Source organism: Neomonachus schauinslandi, chromosome 14 (genome assembly GCF_002201575.2).
Source record: "Neomonachus schauinslandi chromosome 14, ASM220157v2, whole genome shotgun sequence".
In the NCBI taxonomy this organism is placed as follows: Eukaryota; Metazoa; Chordata; class Mammalia; order Carnivora; family Phocidae; genus Neomonachus; species Neomonachus schauinslandi.
In genome coordinates this window covers 739244-757472 of record NC_058416.1, presented here as the reverse complement: position 1 = coordinate 757472, position 18229 = coordinate 739244, and the positions used below count along the sequence as shown (strand labels likewise).

The 18229-nt window shown below is 52.6% G+C and overlaps 1 protein-coding gene across 4 annotated transcripts in view; it reads left to right on the top strand.

The window, feature by feature from the left end:
• The window catches only part of ATP9B (ATPase phospholipid transporting 9B (putative)), a 250338-nt gene that overhangs the window by 208995 nt on the left and 23114 nt on the right, over window positions 1-18229 (top strand). For all 4 annotated transcript variants that reach the window (XM_044921226.1, XM_044921227.1, XM_021686168.1 and 1 more), the window contains 6 exons: window positions 7918-8079; window positions 8771-8863; window positions 13135-13218; window positions 13477-13647; window positions 16198-16296; window positions 18083-18172. In XM_044921226.1, coding sequence (XP_044777161.1) covers window positions 7918-8079; window positions 8771-8863; window positions 13135-13218; window positions 13477-13647; window positions 16198-16296; window positions 18083-18172 — 699 coding nt within the window. The remainder of the gene's footprint in view (window positions 1-7917; window positions 8080-8770; window positions 8864-13134; window positions 13219-13476; window positions 13648-16197; window positions 16297-18082; window positions 18173-18229) is intronic.

The following is an 18229-nucleotide window of genomic DNA, read 5'->3' as shown; positions in this document are numbered from 1 at the left end:
GGGGGGGGGAGGGTGTGTTTTTTTTCCCCGGCCCGGGGCCCCCCCCCCCCCCCCCCCCCCCCCCCGGCTCCCTCACAGTTACTGGAATACCCAAGCAGTCTCAGGCCTTGTATCTAATCGAATGTGATTTGCAGTCGCGTACCTTCCCACATCCAGGCCCAGGTGGCTTCCGGTGAATTCAACCAAGCATTTAAGAGGAAATAATACCAATTCTATAAAAACTCTTCCAAGATACAGTAGGGGAAGGAACACTTGTCTGTGTTAAACTGACACCAATATCAGACAAAGGCATCACGAGAGAGCCACAGACCAAATCACTTCTGAGCAGGGGTGCAGAAATCCCACAGAGTGGGGGCAGGTAAAGCCCAACAGGAGGTGAAAAAGATAACATCCTGATCAAGTGGAGCTTGCCCCAGGAATGCAAGGCTGGTTTGACAGTTGTAAATCGATCAGTGTAATTTCCCACAGACTGTAGGGGAAAATCCATATGATCGTTGCAGGAGCTTCACGGGGAAAAACACTTGGCAAAAATCCAGCGTCTGTTTCTGATAAAAATCTCTCAGTAAACTAGGAGTAAAAGAGTTGGTGCAGCTTAATAAGGACATCTTTGAAAAATCCTGCTGTTCACATGATACTTCATGGGAAGCAATGGGTAAGTTCCTTCTAATGTTTAGAGCAGGCAGAGGAGGCGTCCTTTCTTTCCACACAGAACTAGCCAGGGCACTAATGCAAGAAAAGAGAAATAAAAGGCAATACAACCTGGAGAAGAAGAAATAAAACTGTCTTTTTTGGTAGAGGATAGGATTATCTCCATAGAAAATCCCAAAGGCTCTACTAAAAAAAAAAAAAATGGTAATGTTTAAGAAGTGGATTTACCGAGATAGCACATCATAACACCCATATACAAAAATTACTTGTATTTTTATATACTAGCAGTGAGCAATTACAAATTGAGATTTTTTAATGTACCATTTATAATGCACCAAAAGCACATGAAATACTTAAGGATGGATCTAACCAAACATGCATAGGATTTGTGTGCTGCCAGCACCGAGACAGTGAAGGAGAGTCGAAGAGAGCCTGTGTGTGAGCGTGCGTCGTGCTCACGGACTGGAAGACCTTCTGTTGCCGAGGTGCCGACTGATTTCCTGCCAAGGAGGTGCAGTGCAGAGGGGGTGATGCTTGAAGAAATGATGCCCAGAACAACGGGACTGTCATACACAAAGCCTCAACTAGTATCTCTCCCCGTGTACAAAAATTAAGTCAAGGGGCACCTGGGTGGCGCAGTCAGTTGAGCGTCTGCCTTCGGCTCAGGTCATCCTCCTGGGGTCCTAGGATCGAGCCCCACGTCGGGCTCCCTGCTCAGAGGGGAGCCGGCTTCTCCCTCTCCTCCCCGCTCGTGCTCACTCTCTGTCGCTCCCTCTCAAATAAAATCTTTAAAAGAATTAAACTGGTCACAGACATATGAAAAACCTAAAAGTATAAAATTTCTAGAAGAAAGTCTGTGGGCTTGAGTCAGACAGTGATTTCGTGGGAACACAAACAGCACAGCTTGTAAAAGAAGTTGATGGATTGGACTCGATGGTAAACATCACATTGTTCAGGGACACCATTAAGACGAGGACAAGCCACAGATCTGTAGAATGTGTTTGTGAAATACATATCTGATCAATGAGTGGAAACCAAAATCCGTGAAGACTTCTCAGAACCTGCTAACAAGAGAACCGCCCCCAATTCAAACGTTGGCAAGAGATCCGAACGGCACCGCCCAGAAGAGGTATTGACTGTGTAAAACCATAGGAATAGTGAGGCTTCGTGTGTCTGTCAAGTGACTGGCATTTTGTGGGGCAAGAACTGGCTGAAAGGTAGACTGGCCACTTGAGGGGGAGAGAGACATTGCTTAGACCCCAGGCCAGTGATGCTGGGCACCCGGGGGCGTGCCGCTCACGAGCACGTGCTCTGGACTGTCCCGTTTACGCTTCGGCGCGTGTCGTAGGCGCCCGTCAGCCCTCCACTCCAGGTAAGAGGTTTTGAGTTCTCTCTTACTGAAGGAAGGTTTGTGTTGGCCCCGAACACACCGCAGTGAGCCCGGTAGAGCTCGGGGGCCTCAGGCTCGGAGGTCCTCGAACCACTGCGGGTTCGGGTGTAGAAGGTGACACGTAAGCAGACCCGTCGGCGTGTGCGTGTTGTAGTGAGTGCCGCAGCGGAGGGGACAGGCGGATCAAGGGGAGAGTGGGAGGGGGCCAGGACAGGAGCCCCTCAGGCCATCCGCGGGGCCTTCCGGAGGGGCGGGGGCGGGAGACAGCCTGCGGAAGTGGATGGAGAGAGGGTGGCAGGCGGGCTCGCCAACACAGCCCTGAACGCACACTGGGACGGGCAGCGGCTCGAGTGGGCCGGCGGGTTCGCTCGCAGCCTGGCGTCCAGCGCCGTAAGCCTGCCTCCCGTAGGCTGAAGCTACACGGCGGCCTTCCAGCACAGCGGGGATCTGCTGTCTGAGTTCATGCTGTCATCCCTCGAGCCGCTTCACACTTCGTAGCCGTGCCGTTCGTTACACATGAGCGCGGCTTTCGTGCTTTTGCAAAGTATGTAATTTTAATTGCTTAAATGTCTTGAGGAGGAAAATAGAGTCAAACTGTCAATGCCCTTGACATTTTCTTTCCTTTAATTTCTACATTTAATAGCACTAGATGGAAGTTACTCTAGGAGGCTCTCTGAACAAATACTGCTGCCCTGTGTCAGAGTTTGTGCGGGTTCTGGCCTGGCCCGCTTCGCGCCCAGTGCGCTCTGAGTCGAGGTGGTGAAGCTCAAGAACAGGACACTGTCCGCCCTTCACTGCGAGCTCGTAGCCACGTGGCTGACTCCGGGGGCAGGTACTGAGCACGTCGGCGGGAAGCCCGCTGCAAGTATTGCATGTCCGCGTCCATCCCTTGGGGTTGGTTGTTTACAGGCCCGTCCAGAAATGTTTGATTTTGTGGCACCCAAAAGAAGCCTCCCACCACTAAGCAGCTTGCGTCAGAACAGCAGTTAAAGCATCTATCTTGTGAAAAAGTTTATACTTCTCTTCTGGTTGGCGTTATGTAGAGAGTTAGTCCTCAGAATGATGATTAACAGTTGGCGTGGCACGCTGGCCGGGTGTAAGCCACTAGACGGCTTCTGTTAGGAGCTGCTGCTTGGAACGGGTCGTGAAGTACGTAGTAAACAGATGTGAGTCCACAAGTGTAGACTGCTGAACCCGCCTGGTGGGGCACGGAGGAGGTGACGGGGCGTCCGCAGAAGCATGCAGTTTACCGTCAGAGTGTAATAGTCCCGCTTTCACAGTGGACGTTCAACATTTCACCTGGGGAGTCCTGGGTCATTAGCACTTTATAGCGAGGTTTTATAGGAAATGTGTCCAGTGTGCATTTCCTTTTCTACCTGAAGTGAGTTGCAGAATTGTTCGCTTGCCCCTTCTGGATGTGCTTTTTCTGTTGATGGCCATGTGTCTTTTTGTAGTACTGTAACTTAGAGCATATCGTTGGTGCTCCCGATTATAGCGCTGTATTAGCCATACGTGGTTTTAGGATCTGGGCAAACTTGAGGAGCTCAGGTAACGTGCTGGAAAGCCAGAGATGGCAAGCTCTAATTTGAGCCGCACAGTGACTCACTGTTCAACAGTCCGCCCGCCTACGGGTTGCTGGACTCACATGTGACCCAGCCGCTCAGCTCAGGAGCAAGACAGCCCCCACATGTTACTGTTGCTGCAAACAAACCACCCAGCGTGGAGCCTGGGGGGTGGTCCGTGGGGAGGAGTAGAAAAGAGCCACCTGAGAGCACTCCTGGTGCATGGGTCTGGAGTCGGGGCTCACACAGCCTGCGGAGCGTCTGCACCCTGGGAGGCCGCCACGGATGCCCCACCCCAGGCAATACAGTGGGCCACGGAGACCACCCTTCGCTCAGCAGTCTGCGGGGCGTGTGTCCACCCCTGTGGGGCTGTCCCATCGTCTGGTGCTGAGTGGGGGCCTGAGAACATGTGAACACTTAGGCCGCTGGGTCCTCGCTGCCGTGGGAGGACCTGCCTGCCTTCAGTTCTGCCGCGTCTAACTCACCGCCTCCAATTGTGGCCCCGGCCACCCCGATTCAGACACGCAGATCCTTTCTAGGACCAGAGATGTTGCCTTTCTAGATGGCTTTACTTAATTTTAAAAAGCAGTGGAAAATCCCGAATCCAGTCAAAAGACAATTTTTTTCTTCTACTCTCTCCCCAAGGCAGTGCCAAGTAACACTCGGGCACGTCCACGCGGCTTTTCCGTTCTCTGCCCAACCTGGAGTTCCCTCTCCTGACCTGGTCGGGCTCACTGGTCCTGGGGAGGCTCAGCTTGGGGGGGGCGCTGGTGCTCGGTACACACGTATTCTGCACGTGGTCAGACGCGTGCCGTAGTTGGGGGTCCGCAAGACCTTCTTCCAGCCCGGGTTCACCAGCAGGACTGCGCAGCCATCAGACTCACCTCATGGCGATGAGCACAAGAGGACCAGTGGGACCAGGGGAAGGGGTGCCCAGGCCGGGGTCCCTCCCCGGGGGTCCTGCGGACAGCACTCACTCGTCGCAGCAGTGATGTGACACCATGCGTGGAGCGCTGCCAACCCAGGAAGCCCACCTGAGCCTTGGCGTCCCCGGTTTTCACTGGGGGTCATTTGTGTAGATGCGGGTGACCCGCACATGGCTGACCTTCGTTTCCAGCCCTGCAGGTCAAGGGGACACCACGAGACCGGCGCCCCTCCATAAAGCACAGGGATGGTGCCGACCACGTGTAGCTGGCCGCCCGTTCCCAGGGCTCGTTCCCGTGGCACGGAGGTCACCCCCAGAAGCACAGGCCCACCAGGCCGTGGAGTCAGGCTGTTGCCCCTACGCAGGGGAGTGTTCTGACCTTGCATTCACTCCCCGGCAGAGGTGAGGGGTCACAGCGTGCTCTCCTGACTGAGTGACCCTATCTGAGACAGCTTTGGTCCTTCACTGTTTTCCAGCAAAACATTTTTAGACAGCAGTTTCTCACAGTATTTGACAAACATAAACATTCAAGTTGTTACTATTTGTCTAATTTATCTTCTGGAAAGGGAGAACAGAGATCTTACTGAAACAGTTAATTAAAATAGACAAAAGTAAAAATTTGCTCATTTCCTTTATTTCCCAGAAAAAGGGGCGAGGCATCAATTACACGTTGAGAGTAGGGCTTTACATTTATAAAGGTAAGATGCTGGGTGTTCCTAGAACAGCAGGCTCCCGAAATGCAGCAGAGGAAATCCAGCACGTCAGGCATGGTCCGACCAGCCCAAATATTGTACAGATTCAGGGCTTTGGGCTTTTTCTTGTTTCGAGTTTTGCCTTAGCTCTTTAAACTCAGTCTTCCAGCCTTTTGAGCACATTGTCTCTGGTCAGTGGTTCTGGGTAAGGACCCCTGGTAGCGTCCAGGCCGCTCCAGGCACACAGAAGGTCAAGGTGGACACAGCAGGAAAGGCCCAACGTCAGAATTTTCCCTTCAGTGAGACCGTGGGAACACCCCCTGACGCGGGGTGTCTGTGCAGACGCCCTCGTGGGCGGGCCTGGCCCAGCGCGTGTGGACGGCGCTCTCCTAGATGCCAGAGCTGACTGCATGGTGTTGCTCACAGCAAGATGAGAATTCTACACCGTTAGATCTCACTGGTTGGCAATCTAATATGTAACATTTTGCTGTCTTGAATTTATAGGTCAGCTAATAGTATGATTTTATTAACTTAAATGAAACTTGTATCTTTAAAGGGAAGATTGAGGAGCAGAAATTGGCACACTGTACGTAGCTGTTCCTACCTCAGCCAGCAGACTTGTGCCCAGCGACGGGGGGGGGGGGGGGGGGCAGGCGTGGGCAGTGGGGCCAGACAAGCGGGGTAGGAAGCCTCCCCCCATGCACCCGGCGCTGAGGGAACGCAGCACCGCTGGGCAGCTCGTCCACGATGGGCCTCCTTGGGTCTGCTCCTCGAGGATGGCACTGGGCTTCAGATGACGAGCCAGGGGGAGCAAGGTGCTTTGATCCCTTTATGCCCTTTTTCATAGGAATGCATCTCTGACTCTGTCTCGGAAGAAATAAAAAATACAGGCTTACTCCCTATGCACACTTTTTAGATGAGAAATCTCTGCCAGGTGAATTCTGATGCATTGAGTATTTATAAAATGAAGTGAGACTGTAAACTGTATAAATATGTCTTTACTGTCCTAGAACAGTAGCCATACATGTCTATTTGGTTCCTTTGCGAGATGCTCACAACTGGGGAAATGAAGGCACCCCAGTAGAGGGGACCGAGTGGTCTGTTGGGGATCCCTTTACAGCCAGCCCCGTGGAGCGTGGCCGTTTCCGGTGTCCCGCGATTGTTCCTGCCAGCAGGGCCCAGAATGATGCATGGCAATGCCCTCAGCTGTGTTCCAGAACATCCGCAGCCCACGAAACCTCTCTGTAGTCCTAGGACATACTTCGCTTCAATTTTTCCCACCTTATTATCTCCGGATGCTCCCGGCCTCCACGGGGTGGCACTGGGTCAAGGTGGAAGCATTAAAAACAGCAAGCATCTCCTCACCCTCAGTTGACGGTTGTGCTGGAACCTTCCGGTAGTTAGAACTGCGGGAACTACCTAGAAAGCCCCACTTTAAAAGGGATTCCTGGCCTTCGTGGTGTTGCGGGGGACATCTCGGATGGCATCTGTGAGAGAGGATGAAGGGTAGAACCCTAACGTCGACCCGGATGTGCTGAGTGTCCCCGGTGACTTTCACGTGCGTGGGGTCCTGCGAGGTGGCCCGGCCGCCACCACCGAACAGATGAGGAACGGGGATGGGGGGTGACCTGAGCAGTCCCGCCTTGAAGCCAGAGCTGCCGAGCCTTATCGCAGCCTGTCCTCACATGACTTGGCGGTGGACGCTGAGGCTCAGCAGTGAAGTTCTGCTCACCAGACAGAACCCACGATGCTCCTGAGGACTTGATTTCTGCAACCCTGGGTGGAGGGCTGGACGCGTGGGCGGGGAATAAAATCGCAAGCAAGGATGCGGCGCTCAGCCGGGAGAGACCGTCACAGGAGGCCCGGCGCTGGCCCCCGAGGGGGAGCCGGGCGGGGGGGCAGGACGAGTGCTGCCGCCTTCTGCGCGTGTGGCCGTCCTTGCTGAGCGTGGGGTCAGCAGACCTCGTGCCAACTGGTGAATCTCTTGTCCTGAGATGGCTTTTAAAGGCAAACTGATGTTTTTCCAGAAAACACTGTCATGAAAATACTGTTCATAAATTAACCTTGAAAATTATTCTTCTGTTCGTGATTCTCACATCCTAATAGTGAACACTGAATAACCATAAATGAGAGCACCCGTGTTTGCGTGCTGCCAGGGAGGTTTGGTCCTTCAGATCCAGAACAGCGTGCGCTACGTTTTCCCCGTGACGGAAGAGGCCAGCAAGCTTCCGTGCCCGGGGCAGCTGGGGCTGCTGGCGGAGCTGGGCTCCGACTTCTCAGACGTTCAGGTGACCCGTGCGCTGTCCTCAGTCACCCGCTCAGCTCTTATTTTAGGAAGAGCAGGAAAACACGAGGGACGTGGCGTTGCGAGGCCACCGGAAACGCTTGCGGGGCTGGGCGTCCCTGGCAGCGGCGTTCCGTCCAGATCTTAGAAGCCGGCCTCTGGGCAGCACGTAAACACACTAGCCCCAGAAGCGTGATCAGTCATGGCTCTTCTGCTAGAAGGTGCGACCAGGGGCTCTCACAGCGCTGGTCCTTTAGCCTTAACGTTGTTAACCAAGTGCCCGACGCGGTCACAGCCCCTGCAGCGCTCTCGTGGAGGCCTTGGAAGCGGCTGGTGTGGGCGAGCTGTCCCGCCGCTCGCCTGTTGCTTCCCTTCCTGCAGAGCGCGTGGCCTCACGTCTCGCTGGTCTCCCCCAGGTGGCCCTGGTGCAGTGGACGGAGAGCGTCGGCCTCACCCTGGTCAGCAGAGACCTCGCCTCCATGCAGCTGAGGACACCCAGCGGCCAGATCCTGACCTACTGCATCCTGCAGATGTTCCCGTTCACCTCGGAGAGCAAGCGCATGGGGGTCATCATCCGGGTAGACTTGCCGCTCGCGTTCCCTCGGGCTTGCGCGTGGCTCGCTGTACGCACCATGATAGAGACTCGGGGTGTTTCTCTTTCACTGCTCGTTCAAACGATTTGTGCTTCTTGCTTATTTTTGAAATCAGATCTAAACTAAGAATTTATACTGAGAAGCTAGTGAGGCCCCAGCTGTAGTGATTTAAGGTAACTCTCCTAAGACGACAAAGGCAGAGCAAGTAAAAGGTGTTAGCGATTAATTTTTGAAATAAGCTAAAGCTGTCTGTTTTGTTTCCAACAGCAGCAGCATGCCAAGGAGCTGTGCTGGGGAATGATTTATGACGACAAAGTTGCTGACGTGCATCTCTATTAAATTTTCTTAGCAAATACCAGAAACATATCTTGGAAGTTGGCTAACCAAGGAAAGCTTATCAATGAAGCAATGAACATTTGAGAGAATTAACCTTTACCTTGCAGTCGGACTTTGTTTCCACAACCTCAGCACAACATCTCAGGATCTGCATTTATGTTCTTGGGCTTGTCTGCCTGAACATCTAGGGGCGGACGTTGCCCTGCATAGAAGACTATTTGGGTAGCTCACTGCAGATAGGTTCAGGGAGAACTGCGTTCCCTGGTGGGTTTCTGTTCACGCGGCCGTTACTCCCGGCAGCAGCGTGGCCTGAATGTGCCTGTGTTTCCTTCTGTCCCAGGACGAGTCCACTGCAGAAATCACCTTCTACATGAAAGGGGCCGACGTGGCCATGTCCTCCATCGTGCAGTACAACGACTGGCTGGAGGAGGAGGTAAGCTGCGCCTCCCGCCCTGCCCACGGTGCACGCCGTCCCTGGGGGAGATACGACACCACCTCTTAACCAGACGGTATTGCTTTTCCACCATGTTACTTTAAGTGAGCCCGGTTCCTGTCAACTTCGTGAAGTAGGAAGGACAGGAGTTCTATTTAATTATAAATAGCTTACTTTCCGTATGAACAACTACTGTTTTTGGTTTTTGTGTGACTGCGTGTAGATATATAAGTAGGTCCTTATTAATTATATTTTGTTCATATTAGTGAAAAGATGGCATTACTAATCATTCACTAAAAATTCTAAAATAATATTACATATACAACCAAAGTTACACTGTAATATATTTATTTTGTAACCTTTGTTATTTGCAAGATTTTAATTAGGATTTTATTTATTTATTTATTTATTTATTTTTAAAGATTTTATTTATTTATTTGAGAGAGAGAGTGAGAGAGAGAAAGAGCACAAGAGGGGGGAGCGGGAGAGGGAGAAGCAGACCCCCTGCCAAGCAGGGAGCCCGATGCAGGACTCGATCCAGGGACTCCAGGATCATGACCTGAGCCAAAGGCAGTCGCTTAACCAACTGAGCCACCCAGGCGCCCTTTAATTAGGATTTTAATGTCCTTCTAATTTGTGTGTAGGATTCACTGTAAAAATAGAAAATAAGATACAAATATGATCAATCCTACATTTCATCAAATTCTCCCTGAAGAGATAGGATTTATATTTAGCCTCATGAGGTCATTTTATTGTCTGTCTGTTTCTGTGTTAACAGAAAAGTTGGATTTCAGAGTAAAACTGAACCTCTGTCCTACGTACGGGTCACCCTGTCATGGCGCAGGCACGGTCGGTCAGGGTGGGGGCCACACGCACCCCCACGTCCACAGCAGTATTGGCAATATGAATCAATAGCTCCTTCAGGCACTTGGATTTAATCAGGCACATGAATAAATTAAATTCCCTGAAGACCTAGTAAAATGCCATAAAAATTACTTTTGGTCATAATGATGTGTAATTAATTATAAAATACTTGTTTAATTTATTTAGCTTTTTGAGGTCAAATCAATAAATGTCTTGCAACAGACAGATAATGTCGGATTGTTTTTCACAAAGATAACTTTATTAAAAATCCTTTGTGCGTTTATTTTCGCAACGTTACATTTTCTTCCCTTAGAAACTCTTGATCCTCCACGCATGTCTTTGCTGGAATACTTTAGTCTGAAAGCCTTTACCTTATTTAAAACAAACACAAACAAAAAACCCAGCGTGTTCTGGGAGCCTGAGCGTGCACGGAGCTCCTCTGTCTCAAGCAAGCTCCCCACGTTGGATTCTTGGCTATAAGCTTTTATTCTCCACGAATTAAAACAAACACATGCCACCAGCACTTTACTCAGCACGTCCCAGAGCCAATTCTGTAAAACCCTCACTGTGCACAGACGTGGGGTGACCAGGTCCCGGACGCGAGAGGTGCTCGGGTGCTCGGCCTCCTTGCTCTTCGTGCAGGTGTGTGGCGCGGGTCAGAATCGGGGATGGGGGACGGCGTGAGGGGGTCCAGGGACTAGCTCTCTGCTGTCCCCAGAGTGTGTGTGTGAGATGGGAGCTGTGCAGGTCTGTGTGCTGCAGCCCTTGTCAGCCAGACGGTTAGGATTTCAGAAGGAAGGAGTAGTTTATACTCTGTGTTTGCAGAGATTTTAACATTCTGCAGGCAGGTGCAGTAGATGTGAGCTTGGTTAGACCCGAGCACCCCACCTCGAGAGAGGTGCAGGTATGTGCAAGCACCAGCCTTTGCCCCCAGGGACGACGGGGGAGGAGGTCTGGGCACGTGGCCGGGCAGGCAGAGTCGTGTCTGGACGGTCGGTCAGTCTGGGGGCGTGGCATTTCCGCTCAGGCCTCTGATTCTCAGTGCGTGGCAGCTCGGACGCTCCAGGTCACGGCTCCCTCAGTGGCCGTCTGCCCGTCCACGCCCGCACACGCGGGGGGATGCGCTGCATGTCCGAGCTTCCTAGTCACTCCATCTCCTTTTCATTAACAAAAAAGCAGCTCATTGATTTGTTTGGGATGTATTTGCTTAAACGCGTGACTCCAGCATCAGGTTTGCCACCGATTTTGATTGGCTATTGTCTGGCTCTAATGTAAAGTCCCGTGCCCCTTGGTGTTTGCTAAAAATGCTTCAGAAGACCCTCCTTCTGTCTCGGGGGGTCCTGGCAGCAGCCTTGCCCAGAACACCTGCACCGCAGGGCTGTGGTCGAGGCTGGAGCCCCCGCCACGGCCCTGAAAGACTCCCACGTCCAGAGCGCACTGACCCCCGTGGCTCTCTACACCGTCTGCCAAAACCGGCTGCCCGTGCTGCATTTGGGGGCTTTAAAGTCCGAATGTGAAATAGTTCCTCAGAGTCTGAGACTTAAGAGTCAACAAGAAAGAGCTGAAGGGGCTCTCAGGAGCCGCCCACAGCCTGGATAAGCCTTGGCTAGTTGGTGGTAGTATTCCTAATGTGTAGACACTGTGGCTTCAGAGAATGGTATAGCTTAGCGTTCACATTGTTTTTTTAAACTTTGTTTTTCATGAAAACCATCATTCTGAAATACTACTGTTGACGTTCTCAGCTTGGGCATACCCCGGGCAGCACCGGGTCATCAGACTTCCTGTGTGTGTGTGTGTGTGTGTGTCTGTCCCCGCCGGCCGGGCAGCCAGGGCCTCCCTTGGGGCCCCGCTCAGTGTCTTCTCCCCGGGACTCTTTCTCTCCCTGTTTCTTCCTGCTCTTCACTTGGGGGCCCTCTGGGACGTGGGCGCCGGGGACACAGTCCTGTTTGGCTCACCTCGGAGTCTGAGGACGGTGACCAGCCCAGGACGCTTGGCCCTCTGCACGCGTCCTTCTCCCCGGCCCTTGCGGTGCCCTGGAGAGGCTTATGTTCGGGGTGAGACAGCTAGCCGCCGCGCAGGGCTGCTCCCGGCCCCGCAGAGACGGCGCTCACATGTTTCCGCAGCACGCGTTGTGAGGGCCTCAGCAGGCTTCACGTGTGCGGCAGCGCCCCATCAGTGCAGCCCGAGAGAGAGAACGCACCGTCACGGAAGGCAGTGGCGCCGGGGGCCCAGGGCTCCGAAGAACCGGCGTGTGCCTCTGTCTCCGCCGGCACGGTACTGCTGTGTGCACCACCTCGGGCGAGGCTCCTCGGCACCCGTCAGTGTGTGCGTGTAAGCGGAGAGCTTCCGGGCCCTGTCCCCGGAGCGGCGCCGTGGCCGCCGGCCACCGACGAGCCCGGGCGAGCCTCCTCTGCGAGTGCGGGGCAGAGCGCCAGCCCATTACCTGCCAGCAGGTTGGCACCAGTCCCGTAAGCAGCCTAGAATCAGGCTGTTTCTCTCCCCTTTCATCAGCTAAAACTGCTTAGTTTCTCCTCCAACAGCTGAAAAATACGGTTATTTTGTGCATTCTCTGTGAGTGGAGTTGATATCTTTCCACATACTTGTTGAATACATTTCCACGTCTTGTTTCCTAATGCACGCCTGGGCCTCAGGCCTCTCGCTACGGGCCACTTGCCCTGCAGGATAGGATCCAGACCCAAGAACGAAGCCCAAGGACCCTCGGGGTCTTCCCCTCCCCCCACTGCACTGCCACGTGAGGCCTTCCCTCTTGCACACCTTGCCCCTCCCACCCCGGCACCGAGCATCCACACTTCTCGTGCTGCTGTGTGCAGCCTGGTGTAGACCTTGCTCGTGAGACCGTTTTTGAAAAGTCTCGTCGAGGGCGCCTGTGTGGCTCAGTTGGTTGAGCGACTGCCTTCGGCTCAGGTCATGGTCCTGGAGTCCCTGGATCGAGTCCCGCATCGGGCTCCCTGCTCGGCAGGGAGTCTGCTTCTCCCTCTGACCCTCCCCCATCTCATGTACTCTCTCTCTCTCTCATTCTCGCTCTCTCAAATAAATAAATAAAATCTTTAAAAAAGAAAAGTCTCGTCGAATGTGGGAAAGCAGCGTGCTTGTTGTCTGAGAGCTGCCCCGTGCCCGCCCGCGGAGATTAGGGGAGCCGAGCCATCCTTCCAGCGAGGCTGTGATCACAGGACATGCCCGCGGGATGAGCCATGTGCCCCGCGCGTGCTCCGCCAAACCTCGGCAGGAGGAGATGCACTGAGAAACCGTGGGTGGCTTCAGACACAGTGACGGACCCGGGGGGGCAGCGCCCTGACCACGGCGCGGTATCGGCGAGCGCCACGGGTGCCTGTCCCCATCGCGGTCAGCACCTGGGGGCCGCATGTGACCTGCGTCTCCTTTTCCAGTGTGGAAACATGGCCCGGGAAGGTCTGCGCACCCTCGTGGTCGCCAAGAGGGCGCTGACAGAAGAGCAGTACCAGGACTTCGAGGTGAGCCGACTGTCCAGCCCCGTCTGCCCCGTGGGCATCCACCCCTCAGACACGTCCCCGTTGACGTGGGTGCGAGCTGCTGGTGTGGACACGCACACAACCTGGGGCAGCCTGGCTGCCCCGGAGCGCCAGGCCGTCTACTGCAGTCTGCTGGGAAAGGGGTGTGTCCCCGGCGCGCGCAGACAGGCTTCTGTGATGGGGCAGATTTCCGTGCCCCCACGTCCCCCGGGGTGACCCGCACCCCCCGTCTCTCCTCAGAGCCGCTACAGTCAGGCCAAGCTGAGCATCCACGACAGGGCGCTCAAGGTGGCTGCGGTGGTAGAGAGTCTGGAGCGGGAGATGGAGCTGCTGTGCCTCACGGGGGTGGAGGACCAGCTGCAGGCCGATGTGAGGCCCACCCTGGAGATGCTACGGAACGCGGGCATCAAGGTACGGTGCTGGCCCTCGCGACGGACTGCTGCTGTCCTGGAAGCGCCGGCCAGCTTCCTCCTCCTGGGATGTCCCCCCGGACCAGCCTCACCCAGGCCAGCGCCCCGAAAGTCGCCTGGGACCTGCACCTGCCGCTTGCCCCAGAGGATGCCCAAATCACCCTGTCCCTAGCAGCAGTCCCCTCTGCCTTTCTCTGCCCCGCCCACCCCAGCCCTGCCCCGTCCCTGCCCACCAGGGTCTCAGACTCACCCACCACCCAGCTTTGTCCCTCGAGGCTTTCGTGGCCTTGGACATCCATCAGGTGACTGCTCAGGACAATCCAGGCCTCGGAAGACCTCGGCTCTCACGCGGGATGTGCTTCCCTCATGCTCTAGAGCTTTCTGCTCGCAACCAGATGTTACCACAAGGGTCCCTCAGCTCCGCTGTATCGGCTCATTTTGCTCTCGTTGCTGGGGTCCCTGTAGGCCCTGTGACTTGATGCTGAGTGTCCACCCGCTGGCCTTCTGTCCTGCCGTTTTCGTACTGGTTTGTCCCCTTCACATCCAGGGAAATTAGCATTGTGCTGTACGTTATAGCTTTCAGGGAACTGCTTTCTGACCTTGTGTGCCATTAAAGCCCAAAGTTCAGTTACAGATGGGAGAGAAAATTTATTCCGAGGCTGCCCTGAGGATTGGGGCCTCGTGTTGGAGAATGAAAACAATCCAGCTCGAGTTTCAGAGAAAAACTAGTGAATAGCTCGACTAGAGCGACAGAAAGGAAGGATGGTGTCGGAGGGAAAGCTGCCTGGGGCTGCAGCCGAAACGCACGCAGTGGGTTCTGACGGAGGCGCCGAGTGCGCACAGCGGGTGCGCCCTTGCCTGCAGGGGTCTGGGTGGGAGAGGAGACCCCCGTCCATGCAGGACAGCAACCCGGCAGGAGGCGCATCTGGCTTCAGAATCACAAGAGCAGTTCAGACTCAGGCTTTGTGCTGATTATGGTGCGCAGCCGGCACATGGGTGAAGAGGAGGTGTGAGAGCCGCGGCTGGGGCACTTGCTCGTTTTCCACGATATTTCATACACTTGCGTCCCTCCGTCCCCCAGCTGCGCGCGCTGAAGCCGCGGGTGCTCTTGGTGCGCACGGTCTGGGTATTTCTATTGATTGATTGCTAAACCCTAAGTGTGTGGGGTCCTGCCCTTCTTCCTTCACGTCTCCCGTCTAAAGAAGGGGACCCTCCATCCGTTCACGGAGCGTGAGGATGTGATGTCAGGTGGCGGTTCCACAGGTCACACGTGCCCCTGAGCCACTCACAGCTTCACCAGGGGTGGTCGCTCTTGCTGTCTAGCGTGAATTGTTCCCAGGTTTGTCTTAACGATGCGTCATAACCTGAGGCCCAGGCTCAATAAGGTGAATATTAGTTGTGCGAAATAAAAAGCACAAGTGCTCAAACACTGAGAAGAGCCACAAGCAGATGACGCCTGAGCAAAAAATCAGTATGCCATGAGTTTTTGTCTCCTGTGTCCAAAAATGCGTATTTATATATGATACACTAGACATCTGAGAAAATCAGGTGTCAGTGAGAGATCACTGTGTTTTGCTGTTACATGAAATATGCGTGTGAACTGTCCTGTCATATGTCAAATGTCTGGTTTTGTTCTCTTTGTGGTCTAGCGATATGCTTATATACATGATACATGAAGTAAAAGTAGTATGTGCCATGTTTTATTTGATACAAACAACTTTTGGCTTAACCGTTTCCCCTTTTTGAACCTCAGTTTCCAATTGAAAAATTAGCAAGTCGGACTAAGGGTCTCTAGGGCGCTCCTCGCTCTGCGACCCATGACCCCATGGTGTCCTCGAGCTGCTCGTGTGGCTCGCAGGGCCGGGTGATGAGCCTTGCCCTTTGGGTGTGTGCAGGCATCTCCGTAGCCTCAGCCCGAGGTTCCTAAACCCCCGTCATTCACGTGCCTTCACATCTCAGCTGCTACGTCTAACGTCATTTTGCTCCTCCAAGGTTTAGCTAAATAAGTCAACAGAGACTTTTCTTTATTGTGGTAAAATGTACATAATGTAGCATTTATCATCTTAACCATTTTTAAGTGCTCAGCTAATCATCACGAAGTACATTCGCACTGCTGTGCAGCCGTCCCCACCGCCTGTCTCCAGAACGTTGTAAACCTGAACCTCTGTCCCCACGAAACACTAACTCCGCTGTGCTCCCCCAGCCCTGGCACCCACATCTGCCTTCTGTCTCGGTGGGTGCGCCTCGTCGACGGCCCTCCTACCAATGCAGCCCCACAGCCTTTGCCTGTGGGTGGCGGGCTCCCTTCACTGAGCTCAGCGTCCTCCAGGCCCGTCCATGTCCCAGCAGTGCCAGAATATTCCCCCCTTTTCAAGGCTGAGTACTGTTCCACGGCATGCATGCCGCACTCTTATCTGTCCGTCTGTCAGTGGACACTGGGTTGCTTCTGTGGTTTGGCTGGTATGAATAGTCGTGCTGTGAACATGGGTGTGCAAGTGTGTGTTCAGGAATGGATGCTTCTAAGAGTTCTCCATCTTCACTTGTCCCCTAGATATGGATGCTAACAGGCGATAAACTCGAGACCGCAACATGCATCGCCAAAAGCTCACATTTGGTGTCTAGAACACAAGACATTCACGTTTTCAGACCAGTGAGTATATGTCGGAAAGCACTTTGACTATTAAATGTTTTATCTCACAATCAAAACTTGTTGGATTTGTGAGAATATATGTGCAAATATTTAGTAATTACTAAAGAAGAGAAATACTGTAATTTTCTTGCTGAATTTATAAAAACATTGCAAATAGGTTTCTGTTAGCTGCTCACATTGCATGGGATGAAAAAGCTACATTGTGATGGAGTGAAACAAGACCTAATTTCAAAAGTGTTTTTCTGTTGTACAGTGGATTCATTTATCAACCAAGTATCTATTTTAGAATAGACATACCACCATCGTTTTCCGTTCCATTTACAAAGTGTATGTTGATAAAAATTACATTTTTGTAGTAGCTACACCCATTAATAGGAATGTGTTTTTAATCTATCATTTTCAAGTGAAGTGTTGTTTAATTAGCTCAAAGAAGATTAGTAAAAATGGTCTAGTTTTTGTTTTTACTGTATTACTTACGACTAATGTTTGTAATTCAAACAAAAATGCAATCTCCGGGTCTTGACTGATGGTGGTGAGCAGACACGGTCCATCTGCATCTGCTCTGAAGGAAGCACTTGGACCTACAGAAATAGTGATTTGAATATAATTTACCTGTAAATGTCATTTGTTTCAAAGCATCAGAATGGCAAATTAGGCCCTGCAGATGACTATTTGCAATTAAATTATTAATGATTCTGATAAAACTTTAGATCAGTTTTTGTTGACTTTTCAATTGACTGTTCAATGTTTACAACCGCACAGATTGAAATTTCCACAGTAAAGCCTACCTATCTAAAGAGGAGTCTGAGATTAATTTGGACCACGTGAAACTTCTCGGTCCTGCAATGTAGCATTTCTTGTATGCCCCATAAAAATCCCTGCAGAAAGAATGTCAGAATCCAGTACGATGCTTTCTGAAATGCTTTCATTCTAAAATTAACAGTATTTCAAGAATTTTACTTTTATTTTTTTTTTTTTTATTTGAGAGAGAGAATGAGATAGAGCGAGCATGAGAGGGGGGAGGGTCAGAGGGAGAAGCAGACTCCCTGCCGAGCAGGAAGCCCGATGTGGGACTCGATCCCGGGACTCCAGGATCATGACCTGAGCCGAAGGCAGTCGCTTAACCAACTGAGCCACCCAGGCGCCCAAGAATTTTACTTTTAGATTGTTTAATCCTTCGAGTGTTTTTTGCTTGAACTAACAGAGAAAGTTGAAACCCGTGGCAGAGAGAGCAGAAGCATTTCATACGAACATTCTGCGTCACGTGGCATTTACAGAAAGGGGCATGTTCAACTGAAGCCTGGGCTTGAGACCACGGCCACTGCGTGGGCAGCCTGGGCTCTGGCGGGCGCACAGAAGTGTCTAAAGAACTGTGTCCCTACTGCTGACAGTCACCCCCCAGCACACGGCTACCCTGTGAAAGTGCCAGAAGGGAATACCCCGCAGACAGCTGGATGCCGCCCTCATGGCACAGCTCTCAGCGCCTGGGTCCCCTGTCCTCTATTTCCTGATGAGCCACCTCGGGGCACTTTGTCTCACGGTAACTGTGTCCTGCTTGGAGTTGTCACGAATTGGGAAACAGTTGGTGTTAAGCAAGTAGGTATTTATTTCTGGCACCGTAAGAGAGATTCGGAAGAGCGCTTTGCTACAGGACTGGACTGTGTAAAGCACCTTTTGATTTTGAATAATGTGTCTGAAGATTTCACTGTGATTCATAAATAAGGGCTGTTTGCACCTCTGATTTAGATAACACTGTAATTTGGGTGCTTTTCTCCCTTTTGTGGAGGTAACCAGTCGGGGAGAGGCCCACTTGGAGCTTAACGCCTTTCGGAGGAAGCATGATTGTGCACTGGTCATATCTGGGGACTCCCTGGAGGTGAGGCTGGTCTCCGACCGAGCACCTGTCTGTCTGTCTGTCCGTCTCTGTCCCTGG